General features: G+C 43.3%; 1 protein-coding gene across 6 annotated transcripts in view; it reads left to right on the top strand.

The window, feature by feature from the left end:
• The window catches only part of Salm (spalt major), a 120,056-nt gene that overhangs the window by 78,520 nt on the left and 13,940 nt on the right, over positions 1-27,596 (top strand). For 5 of the 6 annotated variants that reach the window (XM_076424889.1, XM_076424892.1, XM_076424891.1 and 2 more), the window contains exons 2-3: positions 23,109-26,498; positions 27,286-27,419. In XM_076424889.1, the coding sequence (XP_076281004.1) occupies positions 23,109-26,498; positions 27,286-27,419 (3,524 nt within the window). Of the gene's footprint in view, positions 1-13,744; positions 21,932-23,108; positions 26,499-27,285; positions 27,420-27,596 lie in introns of those variants that run through there. The other variant, XM_076424890.1, reaches the window with a different exon arrangement.

The raw sequence follows: 27,596 nt of genomic DNA, 5'->3' as shown, positions 1-27,596 counted from the left end.
GTTTTTCCTGAAACTTGTAAAAGTTCCACGCACCATCGACTAGCCAAAAATAGGCGCGCGCCACGCCGCGACCGAAACCGAAGGCCCCGATTTTATTTATGGCCCTGTTACACCCCCGAAATTGAAACAGCCACGCGCCATCCCCCGTTACCCGACTCTTTCCCTTCCCCCATGTGACCTCGGTTGACAGTTCACCGTTTATGATGCACCCACGGGGAACCACTGCTTCTTCCGACGTCTTCTTTCTCTGGAAATTTCACAATTGCCTCTCGTTTCTTCGGAAAAAGTCATGCACGTTTACCGTGCGACGTGCAAACGAATTTGGAGAAACTTACAATTATTGAAATAATAACAATGACTTGATAAGAAATGATTGTACAGTAATAACGAAATTATATAGAAAATTTCATTGAAATTGGTTAATTGGTTTACGAGTTATAAACGATCAAAAGTGGTAAACATTGAAATTTTTCCAAATTTTTAGCATTCTTCCACTTTTGATCGTTTATAACTCGTAAACCAGTTAACCAATTTCGATAAAATTTTCGGAGCGTATATAATTTATACAAGTTAACCAAACACATCTAAATGAGCTAAAAAAACGAGCTAAAAAAGTCGTAAAAATTAATTTTTACTATTGTTGTTCACAATTCCGACCACATGCATTATTTAACATATTTTTTAGACGTCGTTTGCTAAACTAATTCATTTAGCCTTACAGAGAAATTGAAATCGTTTGGTCCATTCGTTTTGCTCCTAACTGTACATTATAGTCAGCTACTTTAGTGTTGTTATAACATTCTAATTATCACATATTTTACGGGTGCATTGTGATCGTTTAAATAACGAATTTGTTGGTAGAGATTCCTCATTTTTTAATTTCTCTTTTCAAAATGGCTGAGCCCAGAGTAAAGGTCGTGATTCTTTGCTTCCATTAACTTCTCCCCGCGCGTTTCAGGGGTTGAATCTTTTCGTCACGTTTCAATTATTTAATACAACGAACACAATGCTCGGTGATGCTACGGTGTTGTGCTGTCTGAAATATTCAGGATTCTAAGAAATCCCGCAGGCAGAAGTTCTGGTAGAAAGCGGTCGAAAGTTTTGATGCATCCCTTAGCAGCGCGGCACTCTGCCCCCGCACTCTAAAACGTAAACAAGGAGAAATCCCTTAAGTGAGGAACTGCGAGGGGTCACTCATCGCGCGCACGCTTATAAATAACTTTCCACCGGTGAGAACTGTTAAAAATAATCGGCCGTAATCGAAAGCAAAACGCAGCCGAGGGAATCCCGGTGGACGGTAAGAGAGGAAGTTACGTGCTGGAAATTCGGGAACAAGGAAAACAGAGAAACGGGAAGGCAGCTGCTAACCTTCTCACCCTCTTCAGTCACTTTTGAGGATAAACGCGGGGAAATGACGAGAATCCTGGCGTGGTGTGGCCTCTCTATTAGGCACACTCCTTGAATGTCACGTGGCCTCCTCCGAAAATAAGAGCAGCACGAGATGCGCCACCTTGAAACGTAGACGGCTCCGTTTTATTGCTTTATGCAAATAGATATTTTTGATGAAACTGTTCGCAAAGATTGCCATTCGAATTAGAACTAGTTCCTAGAATTTCTGACTTTTCGCGAAAAATCTGAATAAACACATATTCTTGTGATGGCCGCCTTTTGTGCTTCGTCGATCTAGCGTTAAACAAATATTTGTTCATCAAGGATTCAGTCGGGCTTCTCAAATAGAACTTCAAGCATATTAAATTTTATGCAATCGTGTCGGTACACTATTAATACGCATCCATTGCACGCTAAAACTGTGATTTACGTGTTCGTGCCGACGTTTCTTATACTAATCTACGTTTTCAAAGTCAAGGAACATATATCTATCTTCTTCTCTTGCCGATACTATTAATCATAATAATAATATTAATAATCAGTGTTTCATCAAAATATCCTCGTAAATTTTGAAGTTTCTTACTTAAATTCGTTGTTAACCCTTTGCACTCGGTTGTCCCCACTGAAGCTCCACTAAAAATTGCTGTACTATTCAATATATTGTTTACATTATTAAATATATATAATATAAATATATATAATATATATAATCAATTACTAAACATTTAGGTATTGTATGAGGTATTATACCAATTTCATATCCATAAAATTTCAAAAATCACACATAGGGAATGATAATATTCTAGATCGGAAGAAGTGTTTAATTTTCCAGCTAAAATAGCTCCGAGTGCAAAGGGTTAAAGATTGGAGAGATCCGTAAACAGTTTTTGATGTAACCAGAGTGACGTTAAAGGCTGCACGTTCAAAAATTCTCGGCGATTCATGTCTTGACACAAACTATGTATAGCACGAAAATAATAGCTAAATTCGAGAGGCCTAAAGGGCCGAAAACTTCCCTTGAATCACTCTTTTCTGTTCCACTCCGATGTTGGGACTACTGGTTTACTAAAGTTTACAGAATGTTAGATCCGGTGAGAAACCGAGCGTCATGATTAGACAGCGGATTTTATGTATTTATGACAAAAAAGAGTAGGTGTAATTTAAAACAGTATCAACGTTAGAAGAAATTGAAGACACTGTTATTATATATTATTTTCAGCCTATTAAACATATTAACACCTACCGGAAGCCTATTATTATAATAGGATTTTGAATAATTGTGCTGTACCAAAAGAGAACAGAAATTTTCTTTTACATCGAAATCTTCAATGAAACTATTAGATGACGTTACTTACGGTGACTTGTTAGTTCACAATGAAAATTTTGCTGTTGCTCGTGATGATTCCATTAAAAAGCGTTTAGCCATGTACCATAGATTTTTCAAAATCATGCAATAATCACCGATCGGTAATGCATTAATTAATTTGAACCGTAATTTCAATGTTTCTAATTTTCCATCGGTCTTTTTACGTTTCTTTAGCGGAAGAAATGTGAAATCCGTTATCATTTTTCATTCAGCTGAGCTACACCTAATTATTTTTATTTCTATTATTTTTATTATTGAACACATCTTCGCGCAAAATGAAAATTCCAAAAGTGCCAAATAAAAGTCTATTTCTTCTGTTAATAATTGGAATAAAATTGAAAATATTAGATCATTGCGACTTTTGCCCAATTTGAAATTAAAGCACATTGAGAAAGCTCATGGTTTCGAAATTACCAGGATAAAGCACACGATAACGCACTTCATTGTTAAATTACAGGTTTGCTAATCAATTATGTAATTTTATAGTTGTATCTTGACGTACGAAGATGCGAGAAAATTCTTATTTTGCATAAAGATCCGTTGTGTAGTGATGATTGAATGTAATTTGAAGGGGTTAAAACGTTAAATTCTTCCGACTAAAATTTATAATAAAGACAGCTATAGAGCAAACGTCTGTCCGGTAGCCGGGGGTCTCTAGATAGGTGTCCATTTCTAATGACGCGACATTGTGCGTCGAGCTGTCGAATGTCGCGTGCGAGGCAGTACGAGGTAAAACCGGTCAGTCTCCGAAAATCGCCGAACAACGGAACAGCTGCGGGGGTGTGTGCAGCTGACCATCGGCAGGAAGAAACAAAAAGTGGGGGCGACGTGACGCGAGAGAGAGCAGCGTTGACCATCGGTTTTGCCGGACTATTGTCGAGACTCGTGCCCATTAGAACCACGCCAATTCCCATTGATAGAGTCCTCCGCTCCTTTTGCCATTACCCTCTATTATTCAGCGGTAGCTGCTGCCCACTGCCCGCTACCTGCGGAATATTTCATAATCGGACGGGAAACGGGACGACTCCCCCTTTTTCGGGACTAATCAACGCCCACGCAAGCTGCGCTCCCGACTGGAGCATTGTGCGCGTGGCCACACTTTCTCTCTCTGTCTCTCTCTCTCTTTACACCTCCCTCCTCTCTCTCTCTCTCTCTCTCTCTCTGGCCTGGACGAGCTTCACAGCCGCCAAGAATTGTTGGGTAATTGCGGAAATCTATTTACAGCCCATTACTTCGACAAGTTGCTGTGGAAATACGCGTTGCACTGTTGTCCGACTATTTTCAGAATCACAAAATCGGTCTTCGATATCGGAACACATGGCCGGCGCGCAGTCGTTCTCCGGCCGCGTTTCTGTTGGAAGCAAATGGAAAAATTGTCGTGTTATTAGATCAAGTTAAAACTCGGTCTGATCGTAAGCTAATACTTGATTGAATTCTATAATATTGGGTTGGCGAGAAAGTAATTTCGATATTTTAAGGTGAAATAGAACCGAATTTCTTTATTCAAGTGATGAACTTTAATTAATAAAATGTTTTCTTATTTATTCTTCTTGTCAAAAGATCGAACAAAAGGGAAAATGTCTTATTCATTAAATTCATTGCTTGAATACAAAAATTGGGCTCTCTATTTCACCTTGAAATACCGAAATTACTTCCTTGCCAACCCAATATATGAATAGTTGAATTCCATTGGGAAAAAAACGAGACAGTTCTAAAAAATAGTTTAAGATGGTTAAAAAAAATTCAACTCTTTACCCTTCGAAATGATTAGAAGCTGTTCCAATAATTTAATTTTTTGCAATTATCGAGTCACTTGGATGTCAGCATGTTTCAAGTATCATTGATGGTTTTAGTTATTCTTCAGAACTGCTGTCAAACGAGCAGTAGAAACGTTTCTACATAACTGTTATATTTTGCAAAATATTTTATGCAATTACGAAAAAAATTGGAAATAGAATCGTAAAATTGTGGAAGCATCGGAGAATTTCAGGAAGCTGTTATTTAATGATTTTAATAATTGAAAAGTTATATAACAATGTTCCCTAATTCTTTTGATGTTCAATTTCCAAATTTACATTTTACATTTAATGAATATTATCTATTTTACTTACTTATTTGTTTCATAAATGCATTTTAGTATTATTTCTTTTAATTTGAATAATTTAAGAATATTATAAGGGTAGAGAGAGAGAGATTTGAACGTGTCGATTGGTGTCCTCCCCTCAGATTTTACCGAGACAACGTGTGTTCGAATGGAGAAATTTATTTAATAATTATTTCTTCCCTTAATAATTTTAATATTGACGTCTTCAATTTTTAGAATTTTCTAACAATTTTGAATTTTATCTATTCAATTCTGCTATAAATGCATGAAGGTCCGCAGTCTAATAATTACTAATGGAAATACCTTCGTACTAATTCACTAATTATTAAATAAAAAAATACTTTTAGAAAACGTTAGTATTAAAAGATGCAGTTAAACTGTAACTGCTTACAAGTCCGAAGAAACTCTATGCACGCAAAAAGTGGTGCAAATGCGAAATCTGGTATCGTGGAAATGTTAGTCAGGGGAGAATTGGGGTTCCGATAACGCGGGAAATGATTGAGGCGCTTTTAAGGTTGTTCGTACAGAGAGCGCCATATCTGCAGTAGGATATTTGACGGCGACGACTCAATCGAATATTTCAGGTATCACGGTTCTCGTGTCTAACAGCTTTTCGAGCGTAGTCCGTGCGTTGGGAGAATTAATCACACCTACGTGGAAGGGTTGGTCATCGCGTGGTTCGGGGAAGGGGGAACTGTACGGAGACAGATAGCTCGGGAGTTTCTCTTAGACCGCATCAACCCCTTGCATAATATCTGACTTGAATATCAGGTAGCTCGGAGTTAATTTTTAGAAACTTCCTTCAGCGTCCGCCCGAGCAGATATAAACTGTCTACCAGGCATTGCAGTATTTATTTGTTAAGCCTGTTTGTTCGTGTGCATAAAACACACGGTTTCGCTTGCTTTACAGGGGCTCAAAACTCCTAGCTACTGCTCTGCTACCCGAGATGTGAGACAGGGTTAAATAACTGATCAACTACAAGGTTAATGGATTGAAACGACATTTGTTACATATTAAGGTGTTATTGTTTGCGTTAAAATTAATGTTATCGGACACGAGCATAAAAATAATAGAGTTGCATGTTATTTCACAATTTTTCTTGGAATTTGTATCATTTATATGTACAATCTAAAAAAACTGGCATTTTTACGATGGTTTGGAAGCTTTTCTTGCAATCGACATTTTTATACAAATTTTTTTGTTAAGTGCTCACCATTTTGGATTATTGAAGAGGTTTAGTCAGAATCAGGTTTAGTTAGAAGTTTTGTCTGGGATTGATCAATTTTATTTGGACTTTATTATTGGAACGTATTAATTATGATGATCGAGGTTGAAAAAAATATTTAAAGCCTGGTCACACCAACAATTTGGTCTCGGTTAGATTGATACACAGATTTATGAAGTGATTTGGCATAAAGATATAAAAGTACGATATATATTCTATTTCTTCTGTAATTTTCTTTTGTACTCAGAAATTTCGTGTTTCAGTAACGAATAATAAATTGTAAATGGTTCTTCACAAAATAAAATATATGTAGAGTAGAAATAGCAGATAGTTCGAAATAAAATTCGGAGATATAGCTGTCCTATCGTGATAAGCCCCGCTCGAGACGTCGAATATGCATAGTTATTTATACATAGCGGTTCGAAAATAGATCAGTCAAACTTCGAAGGGCATTCCACATTTTATTAAACACTACATTTTCCAACATCGAACCACGAGAATCAATTTTACTAATTGTTCTTTCTTTTTTCCATATTTCATGACTTTATCGATGCATATACAGAGCACAATGGCTGCCGAAAATTCGTCACAGTCGTGGATTCCGATCGCTTGACCTTAAAAATGATCTCGCAAATAGCTCCACGGCTCGTGAATCATTTCGAAAATTGATCTCAATGATGGTCAAGAATTCCGTTCACGTGCGTTATTCAGTTTTCGAGCGGCGAGTTAGACCGAATGGCAATTATCGCGAAGCGACTAAACGAGTGGCATTAATCGTCGCTCATTGGACATTGCCAATCGAGCGGATAAAACTTGGCCGGGTCAAAGCGTAAATCTTAGTAATGGTGTGAATGCACGCGGCTCTATGAAAGAGCTCCGGAAACCCTGCCGTTAATCCCCCTTTTATTTAATTAAGCGGAAACTCGTGTTAATAATCCTTCAGCGGAACGTGCTTCGTCATAATTTCGCTAAACAAGAACGGATCTTACGGAGGACATTTTAAACTATTATCAGAAGTTTATATGACATTCGAAAATTTTCGGAACTTAATTTTAGCAATTATTGAACAAAATTAATAGAATTAATCAATACCGGTCTGTTCCTTTCTTTTACGTTTCTCACGTGCTCGAAATTCCCCAAGGAGAGTTAAAATTAAATATTACTATTATTCTGTAATTATCAGACTGCGGATTTTTATAAAGAAATTAATTGTTTCGACTTGTTTTCACCGTGAAAAGACAATTATCGGATAAAATGGATTTTCCGATAGACAAAAATGTCTACTGCATCCCCCACAATCGATGCAGAACATTTTTATTATGCATAAAGATCCTTAGTCTAGTAATGACGAAAGAGCTACATGATTTGCAACGATGGAATGACTTTCCCCAAGGACACTGCTCAGCACGATACGCATTAAACGATCATTTTATAGAGGAATGAATGAGCAGTTGCCCGCAAAATGATCAGCTCGAGGTATACACGGTACGATCGGTATTAACCGATCGTTTGATGGAGTACGAGCAGTTTCCGCAAAATATCGATCGGCTGGATGGTCAGATATTTTAAACGAGCGACAATTTTTCGCTAGAAACACCGGACGACCGGTTTTTCAAGCCTTTACTCTACTTTCCCGATACGCGGATGCCATTAGACCGTATAACGAGTAGATCTGAGCAGCGAGCAAGGCCAGTTAATTACCGAGTATCGGTGTAAAATCGTGGATCGTTTCAGGCCGATCATTTCGCGGAGCTGGAGCAACGGTCTGGCGAGGGACATTCGTATGCATACGCGATTCACAATCTTAGCGGTGCACATCGTAAATAACGGGGCCAATAAGAAAAGAGAGAACCGATCCTCCGAGGTTTTGCTTTTACTTTCGCCAGTCTATTATAGAGGCATGAGCGCATTAGTGACGGCAGATTGACCTGTTGGTCAAACGCCGTTTAAATTGCGTCCGGAACAATGTTCGCATGCATCGCCACGCGATGATTCTTTCCCTCGGGGATTATACCACCATCGCACCGGGCCGGATTAGGCCAGCTAAATGGTTCGGTTATAGGTCTCTGCGTGGCCGATCGCGGCACATAGAAAATCTCCTTAACTCCTCCGGTCAAGTTCAAGTCTGCGATTAGGGTATATCCGTCGCCGTGACTCCGGCTCGCAGACTTTTTCGTCGTCCACCTGATTGAACGGTTCATTTTATTAGCATGAACAATGAAACTGTTCGAACTCGATCCTTATGCACACCATTATTTCCTTTGCTGATCGAAGTAGTCGTGCCGTTTCGTTCAACGATCCTTTGTCCTATCGGGAACGATCGAGCTTAATTAGAGACAATCCACCTGAACGTTCAGCTTCTTTACTACAGTCTTCATCGCGCCAGCCGTGTCATAAAACTTATTATACGAGTATTAGCGCGAGACAGCCTCTCCACTGCCAAAACTAAAGTTAACCCAGCTGTGACCGATCTGCTATGCAGATTAGTGGCTCTGTGTCTTCAAGTAACCGACTCGATATCTCGAGTCCTCTGGGCGTTAAGAAAAGTTCTTTCTTCGTTTAACCATGGAACTTCACTGTTGGGTCGCGGAAACACACAGAGCGTCGTTAATGGGCTGCGGGTGTTTATGCAATTTCCAATTTTTGTAGACGAATTGTAAGGAAGTGGAAGGGAATAAAATCCTATTTTTCATATTTCCATTTAGTACTACTTCAGTACTAAATTCTATCGAATTTTGCATTGTTGCATTTTTTGGAAATTTTCGTAAGCCATAAATGCATAAACATCCGCAATCTAGTCATTAATTATAATGTGACGTGCGCATGAGTGGCTTGTTATTTTTCACTTTCATGAATTGTAACTCTTTGTAAAATAACAAACCTTGATTGAACTTTTTTCTACGCGTTCTGTTAAGATTATTTATTCTCCCAAAACCATTAAATATTCACATTTTCTGCTTTTATTCTAAAAAAGAACTGGGTTTCTGAGACTCGAGTGTGAAGTACACGTCTCAAAAAAATAAGTGCGACGTTCCAGGCTTAATGATCTTGATGAGCTACGGAATTCTTCAAGTCTTGCAACCCTCCGCGAACCAGATAGGGTGAAATTAACCCCGGAGGACTTAGAGCTGCTATTTTGAAAGATAAATCATAAAATCTACGAATCACAACATTTTGAATGATGTATTCGCAGAGTGTGACTTTTATTCACCTGGCTCGCGCAGAGTTAATCTGGCTCATTGTCAGAGTCATTATCTTATCAGAGTCAGATCTTATGCATTTATGATAAAAATGCACAATTTAGAACAGAGTTCATACTAAAAAATTTAAGAACAGGAGTATATTAGTATATTAGTATTTAATAAAATAATTGAGAGAAGAAAAGATTGTTTATTTTGTTGCTGTATCTTGCAGTCGATGCAAACATTTTCTATTTCGTATAAAGATATTTTGCAATTTGGTACGATCGCTAAACATTTAAGTATTGTATGAGGTATTATGTCAATCTCATATTCCCAAAATGAAAAGAAAATGAAATAGAATAGAATTATTCTAGGTCGGGGGGAAGAAATGTTTAATTTTTGAATTAAAATAGCTTCAAGTGCAAAGGGTTAAATTTTAAATTGCACCTATCCATTTTCACCATAAGTGCATAACAATTCAAATCTTGGCGATATCTTTTCGGAACATCGCAGGTAGGGTTGCCATCCGTCCGGTTTTCCCAGGATTTGTCCTACTTTTTAGTCCGTCCGGGGACGTCCGTGGGGATTTCTCTTTAAGGGTCCGGGTTTTTCGATGTTACTCGCTCACACTTGCTCCACTTTTTGTTCAAATTTTAATATGTTGCAGTCTTTGGTAACCTACGAACGAATCTCAAAGAATCTTTCGATATCTCAAAAATTGTTGTTCCTTTCTTCGTTAAATTATAAGACTCGAACTAACAAACAGATAAGAACAAGTTATTGGGTGCTCACAGTGAAAGCATAAAACTATCTACTAAAAATGTTGTCATTTGAAAAAAAATGTTTCTCTCCACATCTACCTTGCAATTATTTTAAACAAATGCAATGTTTCCATAACAGAGAACTTTAGAAAAATGTTTTAGATGTGGATATAGCTCTAAATATTGCCCTTTACGGACCTGTTTTTAAGAAAGTAGACATTTTCAAATTGGGCAATTGAAATTATACAGCCTCGGACGGCCGCACACAATGAGCTGAATCAAGAAATTTTAGTCCAGTCAATGAATGCTCATAAGGGGAGGGTAGAGGGCAATGGAAGGAACACAATTTTTAACTTTGGGACTTTGTTTGGACTAGTTAGGAGGTAAACATACTAAAAGTCCCTACTTCTAGAAGGTGCACGTAGAAGGTCCCCTTTTTCGGTTTTCCGCTTATATCTCGGAAACTATGTGTCCTAGCGATAAGACCATTCTATACAAAATTAAAGCTGACAAAATGTGCCAGAATATTGATTTGATTCAGTTTTTCGCTATCTCGCATAGTTTCCGAGATATCCGCGCTCAAAGTTCACTAATTGTGAGAAAGAAATGTTCGCCTCACGTTTTTTGCCTTATTTGACTAGCTTCAGCACAATTAGTGAACTTTGAGCGCGGATATCTCGGAAACTATGCGAGATAGCGAAAAACTGAATCTAATCAATCTTGTGGCACATTTTGTCAGCTTTACTTTTGTGTAGAATGGTCTTATCGCTAGGACGCATAGTTTCCGAGATATAAACAGTAAACCGAAAAAGGGAAGCTTCTACGTGCCCCCCTACACTTTTAGTATGTTTACCTCCTAACTAGTCGAAACAAAGACCCAAAGTTAAAAGTTGTGCTCCTTCAATTTCCCTCTACAAGTTTTCGTTGACTGGACTATTCGGTGACATTTAACTATAACTCTTGAACCATAAGAGACATCGGGATGAAATTTGCACTATAATTCGTTACAAAAATAATTCCTTTCTACTGATAATTATCGTAATAAATATATTATATATTATACAGTAAGGAGCAGAACTGATTCCACGCACTTTAAATCAGAATAACTTTTTTATGAATGGACCAAACGACTTCAATTTCTCTGTAAATCTAGAAGAAATAGTTTAGTAAATGATGTGTAAAAAATATGTTGAAGAAATGCATTTGGACGGAATTGTGAAAAACAATAGTAAAAATTGATTTTTAACTAAACTAATTCTTCTAGCCTTACGGAGAAATTGAAGTCGTTTGGTTAATTCATATAAAAGTTATTCTGATTTAAAGTGTGTGGAATCAGTTAAACTGTATATTATGCATATAAGTATATTGTCCGGGTTTCAGACGGAAAAGTTCGGGGTTTTCATGCCGTTGTCCACATATGTGTAATAATGTACGTGATGATGCGAGTCAATACATATTTTACATATACACATACAGATGATGTGAACTGGTTGATATGATGTCCGACGTGCACTGGCCAATTCAGGTTAGTCCGGTATTGAAACGGACTAACTCATACGTTCCCCCGGTCTGTTCCCGATATCTAATGGTTTTTTAAGCGTCTCTGTTACACGGTGCCCCGGGGTTCTTTCTATAGAAGACATTTCTGATCCGACAATACGCAGGGAGTACACCCCGTCGTCGCCGCGTCGAAGCCCACCAAAAGGCAAACCGCCAAGAAACTCGACCAGCCGCGATTACAAATAACGATAAATTCCCGGGGCCGAGCACCGGTAACATTAAAACCCTCTCACACTCTGTGTTGCGCCCGTGAATTGGTGTACCTGGCTGTCCCACGAGGAACTTCGCGCGAGGAACGATCATGATTCCGCTCGGACGAGATAAGGGTTTCGCGTATGACATGCCCGGACTGCCCCCACCTTCTCCGGTGCGAAACCCGAGGCAACTTCTACTTCTAGATTGGAATCCATAGCGACCTGTAGCGCAGCGGAGCTCCTCGGACTCGCGAGCATCGATCGGCCTTCTTTATTCATTTGCAAACGAATAAATAACCGTTGCACACCGAGGGACGGTGTACGGACCGTTCGATAAGATAGAGTCCTGTAAATCTGTTGGTTACTTAACAGGTCGCCGAACGATCTTCAGCCCCCCCCCACCACCACCACCGTCCGTTCGCTATGGTTCTTTATTACTTCATGCCCCGGCGGACGGTGTTTTTGTTTCCGAGTTCCCTTCGCTCGAAGATAACAAAACCCGGACACGGTTAACGCGTTACTGATCGCCTAGCAAACACGCGGATCGCAATAAGTCCTGCCCAGGGAATCGCACGATGAAAATGTTCGACACCTCCGGCGCTGGAGAAAGGGCGAGACCGTGAAAAACTGCGGATCGCCAACACCGAGATCAGCCAGCCTCATCCACACGGTACATCGCCCGTGGTACCACCCCTGATAAGTCTTTCATTCTACAGTTCTCAATGAAGCTTTCGACTACGCCGCGAGCGCCGTTCCTTTCTTGCATGCTTCTCTGTTTTAGGCATTTTTTTCTTTTCCCAGTTGCAAAATATTATGTGCAGTTATGAATATAGGTTATTAACACTGCTAGTGGTACCGTATTTTTCTTGGTAGGGATGTATGGGTAAACCAGCACAATTTCATCAATTTCATCAATTCAATCGAAGAACAATTTCTGAAAAATTATTTTCAAGAATGAATAATAACAGTAACAATTATATACTGTCATCAAGCGTTCCGATCAAGAACGAGCTGTAACATGCTAATCCTTGAAATCCTCAATTTCAATTCAGGTGTCTAATATTTTACTTGTAAAGAAATTTGATTTCAATGTGAATTAATCGGTGCGATTAAAGTGCGTTTTATTTTTATGCATTTTACTAATAATTGTTGTTCATCAACATTTTCATATAAATTTTTGCATCCGACCCATCCGTCAGCCCTTCGCGTGCTCCGAATTTATTTTCAATTTTGTAGCTCGTCATTTCAAGCGTTTTGTTTAAAAAATACTTCGAGAGACATTTACATTAAAGTATAATACATAGCTTAACTTAAGCATAGGAGTTCCTGTAAACAAAATTCGAGTCACACAAGGATGCAAAGGGTTGAAATACAAACGTACCCTTGCGCATTTGCCTAAAAGAAAGGATATGCTTGTCAGTCTCCACTGTCGCCTGCATTTTCCAAGGAAAACTTACCGGGTCGCATTCAACGACGGCTTCAAACGAACGTGCATACGCTCATACGTCCGTGCCAATTTGTAACTTTACACGGGATCCGAAACAATGTAATCGTGACGCAACAATCTACACCTCCCCCTCCTACGATCCGACGTAATAAGGGACAGGCCACGCAACGGCGAGGATGATCGTAAAAACAAACGATTCTCATTTAATAGTCGACCGGGGGCGAAGGAAGTCGGGAAGGAAGCTCCCGAGGCGGATAGAGCTACTTCTGGTCCGAAACGAAACGAAACGCTAAAACGCAGAGCCCTGTACCTCCGCGGCGCGGCGCGGCGGCAGGGCTCGTAACAGCAACAGAGAGAAAAACGAGCCGAGCGGTCTGTAACTCATCGAGCCGACAGCAGTCACTCGCGAACAAAGAGAGCCCGGTCGCAAAGATCGCGAGCGGGGTGTTGAACGGGTTGGGGGATGGGCGGACGGGGGGGGTGGCGGAGGGAGAGGGGGAGGGGGGTTCTCGAGTTGCAAATATGGCAATCGTAATGGAAGGAGACTTCCATCTTGCGCTTTAGTGTCTACCCGGAGATAGATTAACCGTGTGCAACCGCGGCTATGCCTGCCTTGCCACCCCCACCGGTTCTCTACACGCCCGTACAAAAGTATAATATGTACTATCGCCTGTCCTTTCCTCTCCTCGCGAGTCTCTTCCGCCGCCCCTCCACCTGGTCTCTCCTGCTGCCCTCCCCCACCACCTGCCACGATCCGTCGCAGTTCTCTCCTGGAGTGGGGAGTAGCGGGACGGAGGAGAGGTACGAGGAGGAGATGGAGGGAGCATGGGGGGGACGCGGAGGAGGAAAGCCGTGGGGCGGTGGTGGTTCATTACACACAGGCAACGAACACCTTGGCCCGATGAGAAAGTGTGCATCGCACACGCACGCGGCGCAAGCAACCCGCGTATGCAACGAGTAAGAAAGCGTATTAGGTACGCAGGCATGCGATCCTGGCTAAAAGAGGGCGGTCCGAGGAGACAGGTGCGAGCCAATCGCGGCCCGCCACGTGCAATTTCCCTCGGCGTCTCTCTTTCCCCGTTCATTTCTCATTCCTCCTCTATCTCTCCCTGTGCTTTGGCTCTGCGCGCCTTGCCTCCCTGTCTCGCCTCTCGCACTCTCTCTCTCTCTCTCTCTCTCTCTCTCTTTCTCTCTATCTATCTATCTGTGTTCCGCCGCCGCTGCTAACTTATTTAAACGAGACTCGACCCCGTCACTGCGAGTACGAATCCCTTTCGTATTCGGCACCGATGCGCCGTGACTCGAGAGCAACGACCCCCGCAACGATTCTTCCTTCGGCCGCGCGCTGCCTTTTATCGATCGGCCTTCTTTGTCCCGTGACCTTGCACTACACAGGATGCACAAATCCCTGTATCTCTCCTACGACCAACTTCCGGTTTCGGCTATTCATATGTGGACGCCGCACGGAAGGACCTCGTGCACACGTCCGGCGCGCGGCCTCCATCGGGCCTAACATCTTCGAAATGGACGACCGTAGGACCTCGGCTAACCGGGTCGCGCCGTTATCCTCGGTCTCGATCATCGGGTTGTCGGCTAGCTCCGCGAGAATTCTCGAATTCGAGACACGCCTGTTTCGACACCCTTGTGTAGACTAGAGAAAAATGTGTACATAGGTCGCGCGCGCGGTTTACCTCGCGTCCATTTTGATCCAGGGCCGCTCGATCTGGACTTTGCTTTTCTAGGCACTGGCTTGAATCATTGCGCTTTGCATTGGGCTCGGTAAAAGGATCAACGTCGATCTGAGAGAAGTGAGGGAACGATATGTAGAACCTCGAGTATCCTAACTGGACAGGTAAATGTGAGTTTAATAAAATGTATATTAGAACAGTTGCACAGTTAGGTACGATGTTGCATTTAATTTTAATCAATTTGTATAATAAATAGTGTTCGATGTGAATCTCCTTATGATGGAAATAAGCGGGGTCCTACTGTAACAAATCTTCGATGCGCAGGACACCTACCACCTGAGAGTTTCTATAATAGAACGGTAGCTCGATGAAATTGCTAGCTTCAATTTGTATTGATTTTTACGACAAATAGTGTTGGATATCGCCTTAGATTTAGCTATTTAAAGCTTGTTGGGATCATAGACTTCGGATAATCGAGGTCCTATTATAACAAATCATCGATACGCAGGACACCTACCACTTTAGAGTTTCTATAATGGAACAGTAGCTCGATGAAGTTGTTAGCTTCAATTTGTATTGATTTTTACAACAAATAGTATTGGATATCAGCTTAGATTTAGCTATTTAAAGCTTGTTGGGATAATATTCAGATAATCGAGGTCCTATTGTAACAAATCATCGATACGCAGGACAGCTACTACCTGAGAGTTTTTATAATGGAACAGTAGCTCGATAAAGTTGCTAGCTTCAATTTGTATCAATTTTTACAACAAATAGTATTAGATATCGCCTTAGATTGAGCTATTTGAAGCTTGTTGGGATAATCGAGATCCTATTGTAACAAATCATCGATACGTAGGACACCTACCACCTGAGAGTTCCTACAACAGAACAGTAGCTGAATGAAATTGCTACCTTTGATCTGCACTGATCGATTTATGTAATAAATATTATTGGATTGAGCCATTCGAATTCGGATAATCGAGGTCCTAGAAGAAGTCGCAGGGCAAGGGCTGGCTGAACGCGCAAATGTCCCGAAGCAAAAGCTCGAATAATCTCATTTTCTGATCTACTTATCTGAATTATTTAAAGATGCTCTGAATAATTCCTGCTCGCGCGTTGATCATCCTGAACCCGAGTTCGCCCGTCTCCCAATTAGTCCGTTTAATCGAGGTGTTCCACCTTCACTCAGCATTTGTTGGGATCGTTAACTTCCGAGATTCCTCTTCGATGACTTCCCGGCTGCTCCTACCTGCGGCTGTAAATTGAGAAATCAACTGTGACGGCGCGGCGTGACCGGGAATGCACGCCTTATGGAAGTTCGTCAGCGAAAGATTAAAAAAGAAGATCTCTCTCTCGAACAGGAAGCGGCTTTTACCTCCTCGGGTTCGTGAAAGTCAGAGGTCTATCGCCCATGTTTCCCAGCGAATTCATAGTTTCGTTCGAGGCTGAAATATTTATGCTTCTCGAAGCAGGAAGCAGCGAGCCGGCTCCGGCTGGTTTGTGCTGCTCCTCGGGCATGAATTATGTCTTCCGACCCATTTTCACATTGTCGCAAAGCCCGGGGGCTCGTTAACCTTCGCTCGAACAGTGGACTTCTTGAATTTATGATTTACGGTCATATAAATCATCTGGGTGTGGACCAAGGTCGCGCCGAGGTTCGACAAAAGTTCGTCGCCGTGTGGCACATGGGTCCCGGGGCACACAGCATGTTGCGCAACCGAATGCCCGTTCGCTTTTGACCTGCAGGAAGTTGCCCCGGCCGAGGAAGGGACCGAGATTGTTGTCTCGTGCTTGAACCCCTACTGCAACCACCTGCGCCACTCGGGCGCGTGTCCGGATTCCTTTTTCCAACTTTGCCCACTGCGAAAGAGTTCCGTCCGGCGGCAGAGAAAGTTATGACACTTTTTGATTGGTTTTACGTAGGATTTTTTTGAAGAAACGACCGTAACCTGGGAGCCCAGTTCCCAGTACTCGAAAAACACTTGGAGGGACTCTGAACAAAGCGTTTACTCGCGAGAGATAGGCAGCTACTAAGAATGGACTAGCTTTCTAGTAGTCTTTGTGCAGAATGAAATTCGTATGCATTGTATGGACCAAATTTATTTTTCTGTTTATATTCTTGTCTGTTTCAAACTCCAGAAAGTAAAAGTTTGACCTTTGACCATGTCGATTTAGTTGACGGGAAAATTACAAAATTCAGTTTTAATGAAAGTGATATTTTAATGATAGCGAATCCTTCGTGCAAATGACGATGAGGACATTCCAGTCTCGCGATATCGGACGATTATCATCAAATGTTCTAACTAATAAATACCACTATAACTGTTACGTGAATCCTGTTTCTTTACGAGGTACTTTTACAAAAATATTTTTCTTGTTAATTAGCCATTCCGCGTAATAGCTCAGTTATCAGGAAGGAAGTTAGTATTACGAGCTACGCGTCAAACCAGTCTATTTACATCGCCATAATGTAAATTACGGCGATAAAAAATGCGTTCGTATTTGTGGGCTATGCTGTAGCCAAATCTATAGTATAATCTGTATTTCTGTAATTCAAAATATTGGTATCGAGAAGAAGATGCATTCATTCCTATTCGAATGCTCAACGAAATGTGAACGATTGTAAAATATGAAAATACTAAATAAAACTTACAAAATAAAAACTTTCACAATAAAAAAGTCGATGCTCTCGAGACGGAAGATGATAATTGGTACGAAAAAATTCAGCTCAGAGTGATCAGTGGCGATTGTGAAATAATAATGGCTATTAACCCTCCAACTGGGTCTATTTTGACCCAGGGTAAAAAAATTGTCATTTGCTAGATTTATGACAACTGCCAGACTGCGGACCTTTATGCATTTAATTTTAATTTTAAAAACGCTTAAAAATTTTCAGAAAATGCTAGAGTATAAAATTCGACAGAATCCAGTACAATTTTTATTTATTTTGAATCACAAAGGCTGTTCTCACTAAAAATAAGATTTAATCTGATTCCACTTTCTCAAAATTCGTCTACACGAAGTATAATTTCAAAAGTTTGTTGATATAAATTAATGGATGAAAAGTATTATTTATTTCGTAGATACATATTCCTTTCAATGTAATACTTCTTTATCTTTCTGCAAAATAAAAATAGTTTTCATTGGTTACAAGACGCAAGAGCGAAATAAACATTTCTTTCTTCTCGTTCAATTATCTAATTATGTATACGCTGATGTCTTTAAATCTTTTTAACATGTCCACTGCTTTAAATGGTGGTTACACATTTTTGCCATAAATGCACAAAATCCGCAGTCCAGCACGGTGCCTAATCTTGAAGAAAAGGTTCGAAGTTGGTCGCGAAGTCATATGAAATAGCTGTGTTCGCGCTGAATAACAGGTAATCGAATTTACCCCTATTTCATGCCGCCTATAAGATAATTCAACAAGACTCTACTTAGCTGGCGAGCTAGACACGCCCAGCCGTTTCTTTGTTCGAGAAACGATACCTCAAAACAATGCTGCTTCGATTACCTACGTAGGGAACGTACCTGTTGATAATTCCGCTGAACATCATTAATGATGCACAACTTCAATAATGCATACTAAATATGTACCTATAAGATTGAAACAATATTTCTGTGGTTAAACCCACGTTGTAGTGTTACTATATCGTTGTGTGTCGTTCAACTAGTCAGCACTCACGCTCTACGATTCAGATCTCTTCAACCGGTTTCGAGGAGGCGATTTCTTTGAAAAATATGTTCTCGAGGAAAGATTAGAAAATTTCCCTTTTTTTTAGACTACCTACTCTGATACTTATAGGGAAGACACCGATGAACATTTCGAAGGACCTTGGTCTCTTGTTAGAGGGACTCTGCTGGCTTAAAGCGAAAGCGTGTTAGACTAATTAGGATTATCTTTCTCAAACCTTAGTGTTTCAAGGACAGGCAATTAGTGCAATTTCGAAGAAATCGTCGGTCTTGGACGCGAATTCACGTTTTTCCCGAAAACATTTCCCAAAGGAAAACATTTTCGAATTTAATCGAGTTTTCTGGCACTTGGACTGTGTTGATACAAACAATTTTAATTCAGGTGCATACAGAGATTCGAAACGATCAATGAAAAACTACTGAAATCCAATACAGCTACAGTGATGAATAAAAACTCTTGAATCCAAGGATAATTAAATCAAGAATCAAAGAGTCAAAGAATGACGCGTCAGTCAAAGTTATATGTATAATTATCAATTGAATTCAATAAAAATAAACGTGATGGTAGAAGCGGAATTTATTTATGACTCGGCAGAATAATATTCGGTACGAACTTATGTAATGAGTGACGTTGCATAACGACGAAATAGAAATTAACTTCTTACCGTCTGCCAATAGTAATACATAATATCGGAATTAAAATGTACAATGTGAAAACGATTTCTAACAATAATAATATACGACAATAACAATTAACAATACAAACGTAACAATTAATAATCGTGAGCCACTTTTAGGAATACTTATTTTTTCTAATTTATTGATCAATATATCATTTATTTACAATTTATGTCGTTGTGTTTATCCGAAAGAACTGGAAGATAGAGCTTGAATTAATATAGTCACCTTCTGGAGTCAAGTAGCATAGGAAACGTATGTTGATTAAATATTAACTAATGTCAACTGTTAACTATGTAAAGCAAAGAGAGAACGTTCTTCCAATGTAAATTTTCACTTCTACAAGCGATAAAAAATGTTATTGTCATTATTTACATAATTCTAGTACGGAAGATAAAGCCACTTTATTTTTCCTACGTGTACAGTAGCGGACAGAAGTTTAAGGCGCTATAAGGAAAGACGCCAATTGACGCGCGAAGTTAACAATGTGTCAAGACGTTTTAAGGCGAGCTGTTCGATACCATATCGCTGCTCCGCAAGTATAAGGACATAACAGCAAAAATTGAAATTTTACAGGACAAGCAAAAGAAAAATAATTCCAATTTGTCTTAATAGAATGGCCTATAGATTCGGTGTAATTCTTCTATGAGAGTAGTTTATAGACATTGTGGGTTATTATTGCAACTTTTAAGTTATTTCAATTTCTAAACTAATAAATACCAACCTCGCAGTAACCAGTACCATATAAGTACGTCTTTGTTGAGTAAGGAGAACAAGTAAAAATATGAAGAAAATGTTATGAAAAAGTTTATTTGAACAAAAATTATCAAAATACATGTAGTATGAAAAGTATAAATCGATTTAACAAAAAATTATTGAAAATTCTTTGCAAAAATTGTAGAAAAATCTGTACCAAAATTATTTAAGACTGTCATGAAAGGGTCATAACGACGGATCTTCCCTCTTGTGTCGATTTACAAACATCTAGTAAATGCATTTTTGAGCTTGCCGACACAATAAAATCAATTTCATAAAATTTAACAGTTGCGTCATTATTAGACAGCGGATCTTTATGCACTTATGAAGAAATTGGTTGGGCGAAATATAAAACAGTAAAAGATTTTCAAGATTTAATAATGTTGCAATGTTGCTTTTAATGTAACAAAGTCGTTAAGGGATGAAATCAATTTTTACGTTATTCCTGCTACCCACAATCAATGCCAAACATTTTTATTTTGCATAAAGATCCGCAGTCTAGTCATTATACTTCCGGAGCAGCGATGTAAGTTGAAGAATTTCTGGCGAATGTAATATAAAACCAGCATGGTTAGACCAGAAAGTCTGAAGACAGATCACCAAGACGTCATTTTAACCCTTGGCACACGAGTAGTGACTCGGAGAGGCGTCACTAATAATAATTCTTATACCATTATCCAAAATATTTGTTTCATTACTAAATTTGTATTCAATAAATCCCTAAACTCTTTGCACTCCTACACACTCGATATTTTAAAATAGTAGGGAGTCGTGGCAACAAAATTGAAAAATAATTCGGAGTGCGCAAAGGGTTAATATTTTAACAAATTACTAAAAATATCGTACGAGATATTATATCAGTTTCATATTCGTTAAGAAAATCGTATAAAATGGAAATATTAAAACCAGCAAAAATGAGTAACAATTGGTGCAGTTGGTAAATATCGTGCTCGACACACAGGAGCGAAAGTACTTCAGAAAAAGCTGCGGGAAAGATGAAACCAAAGTGACTATAAAAGAAACGGGGAATATCAGTCGAAAAGTCGGCGAGCGAATTTCCGCAGGTGATAAAAGGTCGCGAGGATTTCGTTTAAAAAGAAAAGAAGAAGAAGTAGAAGAAGGGAAGATGGCAGTGGTCAGAGAGAGCGGAGTCGGCGGGCAGATTCGCAGTGGCGTGTCCGGCGCGCGGCGCGGCGACGCAACCTCGCGCGGGAAGAAAATCGAAAGCGAGACGCAACGAGCCGTGTCTCGACGGCGCGGCGCGGCGCGGCGGCGGTCGAGTGGAGGGACGCGCGTGCAGCTCCCCGTGAATCCGGAAGTTGCGCGGCGTAGGTGGAACAACCGTCGGTATAGGAGGGGGGGCAACCTCTGTATAATAATTAATAACCGGCCGCTGAGTGGTTCGCGCAGACCCCGCCCTTTACCCCCTGATTTATGAACCGCACCGCCTTCCCTGTCATAACCGTGAGCGTAGAAGCTTGCGCGGTGGAGGGGATTCGCCGGTTGGGTAGGGATGGGGGGGCAACCCGGTGGTGGGGGAAGGGTAATGCGTGACGTCGCATGACACTACCTACGCCCAGGCCGGCTCTTTACCAAGCGATCAGTCGGTTCTCGTCCTTTGCCGGATGACACCGGTCGACACGCGGACGTCCGGCCGAAACCAGACGCTACGCCGCAACCAAACCGAGCGGAACACGAAGCGCAGCGCAGCGCAGCTTTGACGCGCCACCACGAGCCGGCGCCACGGACCGGCTGCTGCTTCATCCGCGAGCCAGAAGAGAGACATGCAGCTCATGAGATGGAGCATCACGCGGCGTCTCGAATCGCGCGGCATCAACCAAGGCACCTGCAGACAGTCCAGGCTATCGTGTCCTCGATCCTCCGGTACGGTGCTCTACTCTTCGACCGGTTGGTTTCTTCCGCGTCGCCTTCCCGAAAGAGATCGGGAACGTTTTCATCAGCAGTGCTATCCGAACCGACCCACACCACGCCGGGAATAGTAATCGCGCGATTTTCATTTTTCACTGGTCCCCATGTGCTCGTTAAAAGTTTCCAGTGGTACGGGTCTCGTGCACCGCGCGCCACGGAATACTAATTGTTCAGTTCCACTGTTCCTTATCATTGACACCGTTCCAACGCCGCTCTCGCCAAGGTCTTTCTAGCTGGTGGTTACATGCTAGTTTGTTGTTGGTGTCGCTGGTTATTGATCAGCTTTGCTGTGTTCCGAGTCTGATAATAATTGGGACCAGACCGTCGGCGATCACAGTTTCGCGCCAAAGTCTCTGCACCGCTTTGGCCTCGACGACGTTTAATCGCTCGCGGGGTGAAGCCTTACGAGCTTGCGATCGCCCGTCGTTCTACCGGAGAACGTTATCTTTGAAACTTAATCTTCGAAAGTCCAAGTTGCAAACTCCTCGTCGATCGTTAATGCCTCCGTCGACGGCCTCCCGGCGAAACGCCTCTCGCCTTCGGTGAAAATTCTTCGGTTCTCGTCGAGGAGAGACTAGTTCTTTTCACCGGAAGTGTGTTGTCCCCGTGATACATACCGGCTCCCGGAGATCTGACCGTTTCTCGAGCTGTTTATTAACCGATAACGTCGGTCACTCGCTTCACGCATTGCGCAATCGTCATATACGAAATTCATTGAGCGTCCAGACAACTTTCATACATTATTTAGCAGCTTTGTACAATGTAACGCAGACGAGATGTTGAATTATTTCGAGGATAATTTCTGAATCTGTTTCGAGAAGTGTTGGGGCAGTTATTCCGGTTGTCAGCCATCTTACGCGTTCTCGTGTTATTATTTTGTAAATTTCTTATTTACGAATGCGAGGAATAGGTTGACCATTGTGCCCGATCGAATGTTAGTGGATATTTTATGTTTTTGAGCGATTTCTTTTCAGAATGGCTGACTGTTGCATAGGGGCCGGGATAAGGCACATTTACGCTACAGTAAACAGATTATAGACGAAGTTTGGGTCGAATTAATACAGTTTTGTTCTCGTTGACGTTAACCTTTGGAGTAACGTTTGCTAATAACGCGTGAACTGATCTGTTACAGGAGAAGAAAATGACTTTACATCGGACGGTGAAGAGAGTGGTGGTCCGGGAGGCGGAGGAGACGAAGCCGTGGATCTCACAGCAGCCCGATCTCATCAGGGCGATGAAGACGACAAGGACCAGGATGACGCTCTGGAGGAGGACGAAGAGGAAGGTGTGGACGAGCAGGATGACCAGGAAGACGACGAAGAAGGTTCCCGTAAACAGATGCGTCACCGTCAGGACGCGGAGAACAACAACAACTTCGTGGAGAGTGGCGCGGCTGCTGGCCTGTTTCCACCAGCTGGGACTAGTCATGTCACCTTGGAGGCGCTTCAGAACACAAAGGTGGCGGTCGCTCAGTTCGCGGCGACAGCCCTCGCCGGTGGCGCCGACAGCGAGGCGGCTCTGCAAGATTTGGCGCTGTTGCAAAGCACCTTGTACACCCTGCAGCATCAGCAGGTGTTCCAGTTACAGTTAATCAGCCAACTCCAGCAACAACTGTCCATCACGCACAGCCAGTCGGCGCAGCAACAGACCGTGGGTGAGCCGTCGGACAACAAAGAAGTGTCGCCGTCTCCGATTATCCAACCGAAACCTATATCGAGTTTAACGTCGCCTCCGTCGTCGCGTCCGCCGAGCCATCAGCAAGCTTCGCCGGCTCCGATGACGCCGAATCTGTCCCAGGAACGGCCGACACCGACCAGCAGCGCTTCTCCGTTGAACCTTCCGTTACCCGCGTCGAACGCGACGGGCACCACGGCCACCACGAGCAGTAGCCAAGTGCCGATGTCTCATCAGATGCCGCCCCTCTGTTCCATCAGTTCTTCCCTCGCCTCGTCGATAATAACCAATACCGATCCGCCGCCGTTGCACGAGCCGAACACACTGGAGATGCTGCAGAAGAGAGCACAGGAAGTGCTGGATAACGCCAGTCAGGGTCTGCTGGCCAACAACCTGGCCGACGAACTCGCGTTCAGGGGTGGGAAAGGTTCCCGTCCGTCCCCGTACGATTCAAAGTCTGGTGGCGGTCGCGGGGAGCCGTTCTTCAAGCATCGATGCCGCTACTGCGGCAAGGTGTTCGGCAGCGATTCAGCGCTTCAGATCCACATACGATCGCACACAGGTGAGCGACCCTTTAAATGCAACGTCTGCGGCAGCCGCTTCACCACGAAAGGGAACTTGAAGGTCCACTTCCAAAGGCATACGGCCAAGTTTCCACATGTTAAGATGAACCCGAATCCCGTTCCGGAACACCTGGACAAGTACCACCCACCCCTGCTACAGCAGATTGCCTCCGGTCAGAGACCAATGCCGTCCCCGCCGCCGCCGCCACCTTCTCATCATCCCTCTTTCCACCCGGCGGCGGCACATGGTTTTTTACCTCCCCAGCCGCCCCTGCCACTCAGTTTAGCCCTGCCCGGTATGCCGCCCTTGTACAGATCACCGGTCGTCGCTCATCGAGACGATCAGGACGTACCGGAGAACCTGAGTAAACCCATAACCACTGCCCCCACCACGTCTCCACATTCCCCCGCGATTGTGTCGAACTCTCGTCATTCCTTTCACGACAATCACCAACAACAAAAGCAGCAGCTCGAGCCGAGGGACGAGATCAAGATCGAGCAGCGATCGCCCATGCAGGAGCAGTACCAGCAACGGCCGACGAGTCGGGAAGCCGCCGAGAGGATAACCCCGAAGAAAGAGCCGGAGGAGGCCGAGGAGCCGACGGAAGAGGAGAGCGAGGACTTCGAAGAGACGTCCAGACGGTACTTGAACTCGCCCCAATCCTCCGTGAATCCGCTCTCGCAGCCGCAAACGTACGAGGACTGCAGCATGGACAGCAAGATCAGCGGACGGCTGGAAGCGGACGGTGACATGGAGGTCGACGAAGAGATCGAAGAACAACCCGAGAATCTGTCCGGTCGAGGAGCCATGAACCGTTTGCCGCAGCAGATCGTTGCTTACCCCGGAGCATCGCCTGCCAGCAGTAGCGCGAGCAGCGGAAGCCTTCAGACGTCGTTCGCGGGCCTCCTCTTTCCCGGACCACCGGCCCATCATCAAATACCCCATCACGCTGCGCCCACGGCTATAAATACACCGATAGTTTCGACCAACGAGATGATCGATCCGGCCAAGGATCCGGCCATCTACTCGAGCCTTCTACCACGGCCGGGCAGCAACGACAACTCCTGGGAAAGTTTGATCGAGATCACGAAGACCTCGGAGACGTCGAAGTTGCAGCAGTTGGTCGACAACATCGAGCATAAGCTGACCGATCCGAATCAATGCGTGATCTGCCACAGAGTGTTGTCGTGCAAAAGCGCGCTGCAGATGCACTACAGGACCCACACCGGGGAACGACCGTTCAAATGTAAAATCTGCGGCCGCGCGTTCACCACCAAGGGCAACCTGAAAACGCACATGGGCGTGCACAGAGCGAAACCGCCCCTTCGAGTGCTGCACCAATGCCCGGTCTGTCACAAGAAATTCACGAACGCGCTGGTCCTGCAGCAGCACATACGTTTGCACACGGGCGAGCCGACGGAGCTCAGTCCGGAACAGATCCAGGCCGGCGAAGTGAACGAGTTCCCACCGGGTTATCCTCATCACCAGTTGGCGTCGTTCTTCCAGCAAAACTATCCACCGGTCCACCCCGCGGGAGCAGGCTTTCCCGGAGGTTTTCCGAAATTGGAGCTAAAGGATGAGCATCAGCAGCAACAGCATCACCATCACCACCACCTTCAGCAGCAACAGCAGCAGCGGCAGCAGCAGAGGTATACGGAGGATCACAGCGAGGAAGCGGATGACCAGGACGACGAGGAAGAGGACCGCAGAGAGGACGACGAGCGGTGCGACGTGAATCGCGACGGTCGATGCGAGCCGGAGGATGAGCAGGATCGCGAGAGCGAGGAGAACGATCACAAAGATCTCGGCTTGCCGAGCTTCTCGACGTCCCTGGCAGCTCTCGAGAACCAAGTGCGAACCATCACCACGATAGCCACCTCGAGCGCGGGGAACTTGGCTAGATCGCCACCGTTTCACCGGTACAACGGCAGCGAGAAGAGCAATAGTCCGCCGAACACCGGTGCACCCTTAGACTTGACACCTCGTGCATCCTCCACGCCAGCCACAGTCGCGTCGATACCAACGCCGCCGCCGCTGCCCCCGCCTCAGACAGCGGCACACCATCCACATCCCTTCGGCATGTTCGCAGGCCTCCTGCAGGCGGTCTCGTCGTCGCCGTCCACCAGCAGCATCGGATCCTCGAGCATAAATAGTGTCAGTTCGATGAACGCCGTCACTCCGGGATCCGGCGCCGCTGGACCTCTGGCCTCGCTTACCACGTCAGCCGTTCTGGCTGCCACATCCACCTACAATCCGCTCGGCCTAGCTGTCGGAGGGCCAGCAGGTAGGCGCTGCTAGCATCAGGGCGAGCTGCAGTTCCTGCTACACCTCCCGATCGATCTGACACGATTCACTGATCCTGACCGAAAGACTGACTGATTCGTCCACCTTATCCAAGCTGTACTATCGACATCCTGTTTGTGGTGTAGCCGGACCTAGCACTCCTACCCTTCCGCTTAACTTTGTTATTGTCTCTTTGTTATACCTTCTCTCTTTCTCTCTCTCTCTCTCTTGCTCTCTTTGTCTCTCTATCTCTCTCTTTTTCTCTCTCTCTCTCTCTCTCTCTCTATCTCTCTGTCTCTATCATTCTAACGATCTCTATGTTCTTCTACGTTCGAGTCACTTCGTGTTCTTGTCTGGAAATATGAGAAACAATCAACGTTTGCGACCACAGGGATCAGTTTTGTATTTATCCATTTTTTTTCTCTCGTATAAAACACGAATAAATAAATAAATGTTTTTACCAAATTTATTGTTGTTGCATTCACAATTCATTTCACTCCTTCCGTAGCGGGCAGTCGTGTAACGATTAGTCGAAAGAGCTAACTTTTCTAAGGTTTAACGTAGCGATAACACACACAGTCGATTCATATCTTGAAAGCTCTCGCGTTACAAACGTCTCTCTGTTGAGTTCGGTGTTGTGAGTTCTTGCAACGGGGATTAGTCGACTTTCTCGCGCGCTCGCCACGGATTAATTGACGATTAAAGCCGCGGTTATAAATTGTTTTCATGAACACAGAACGTCGTGGAAGTGTCGAGAAGCAATTGTAAAGGGCTACGATCTGTTACAGTGCGTGGAAACACCACATGTAATATCTGCTACAAGACATTTGCGTGCAACTCCGCGCTGGAGATTCATTACCGGAGCCACACGAAGGAGCGACCTTTCAAATGCACCATATGCGACCGAGGCTTTTCCACGAAGGTAATGGACTTTCTTAAATCAATTTATTAGGTGCACCAATGAGAAGTTCACTTAATTTCGCTCGACACGCGCTGGGAAGATCGTTGGAACGTTGGAACTCGACGCGCAGTGGAATACAGTAATATTCAGACACTTTTAAAAGGACCATCACTTTTTTAAAAGCAGATTGTATGACTT

Source organism: Lasioglossum baleicum, chromosome 6 (assembly GCF_051020765.1).
Source record: "Lasioglossum baleicum chromosome 6, iyLasBale1, whole genome shotgun sequence".
Taxonomy (NCBI): domain Eukaryota; kingdom Metazoa; phylum Arthropoda; class Insecta; order Hymenoptera; family Halictidae; genus Lasioglossum; species Lasioglossum baleicum.
The sequence above is the reverse complement of the archived record's forward strand: the minus strand, read 5'-3'. Positions and strand labels throughout refer to the sequence as shown.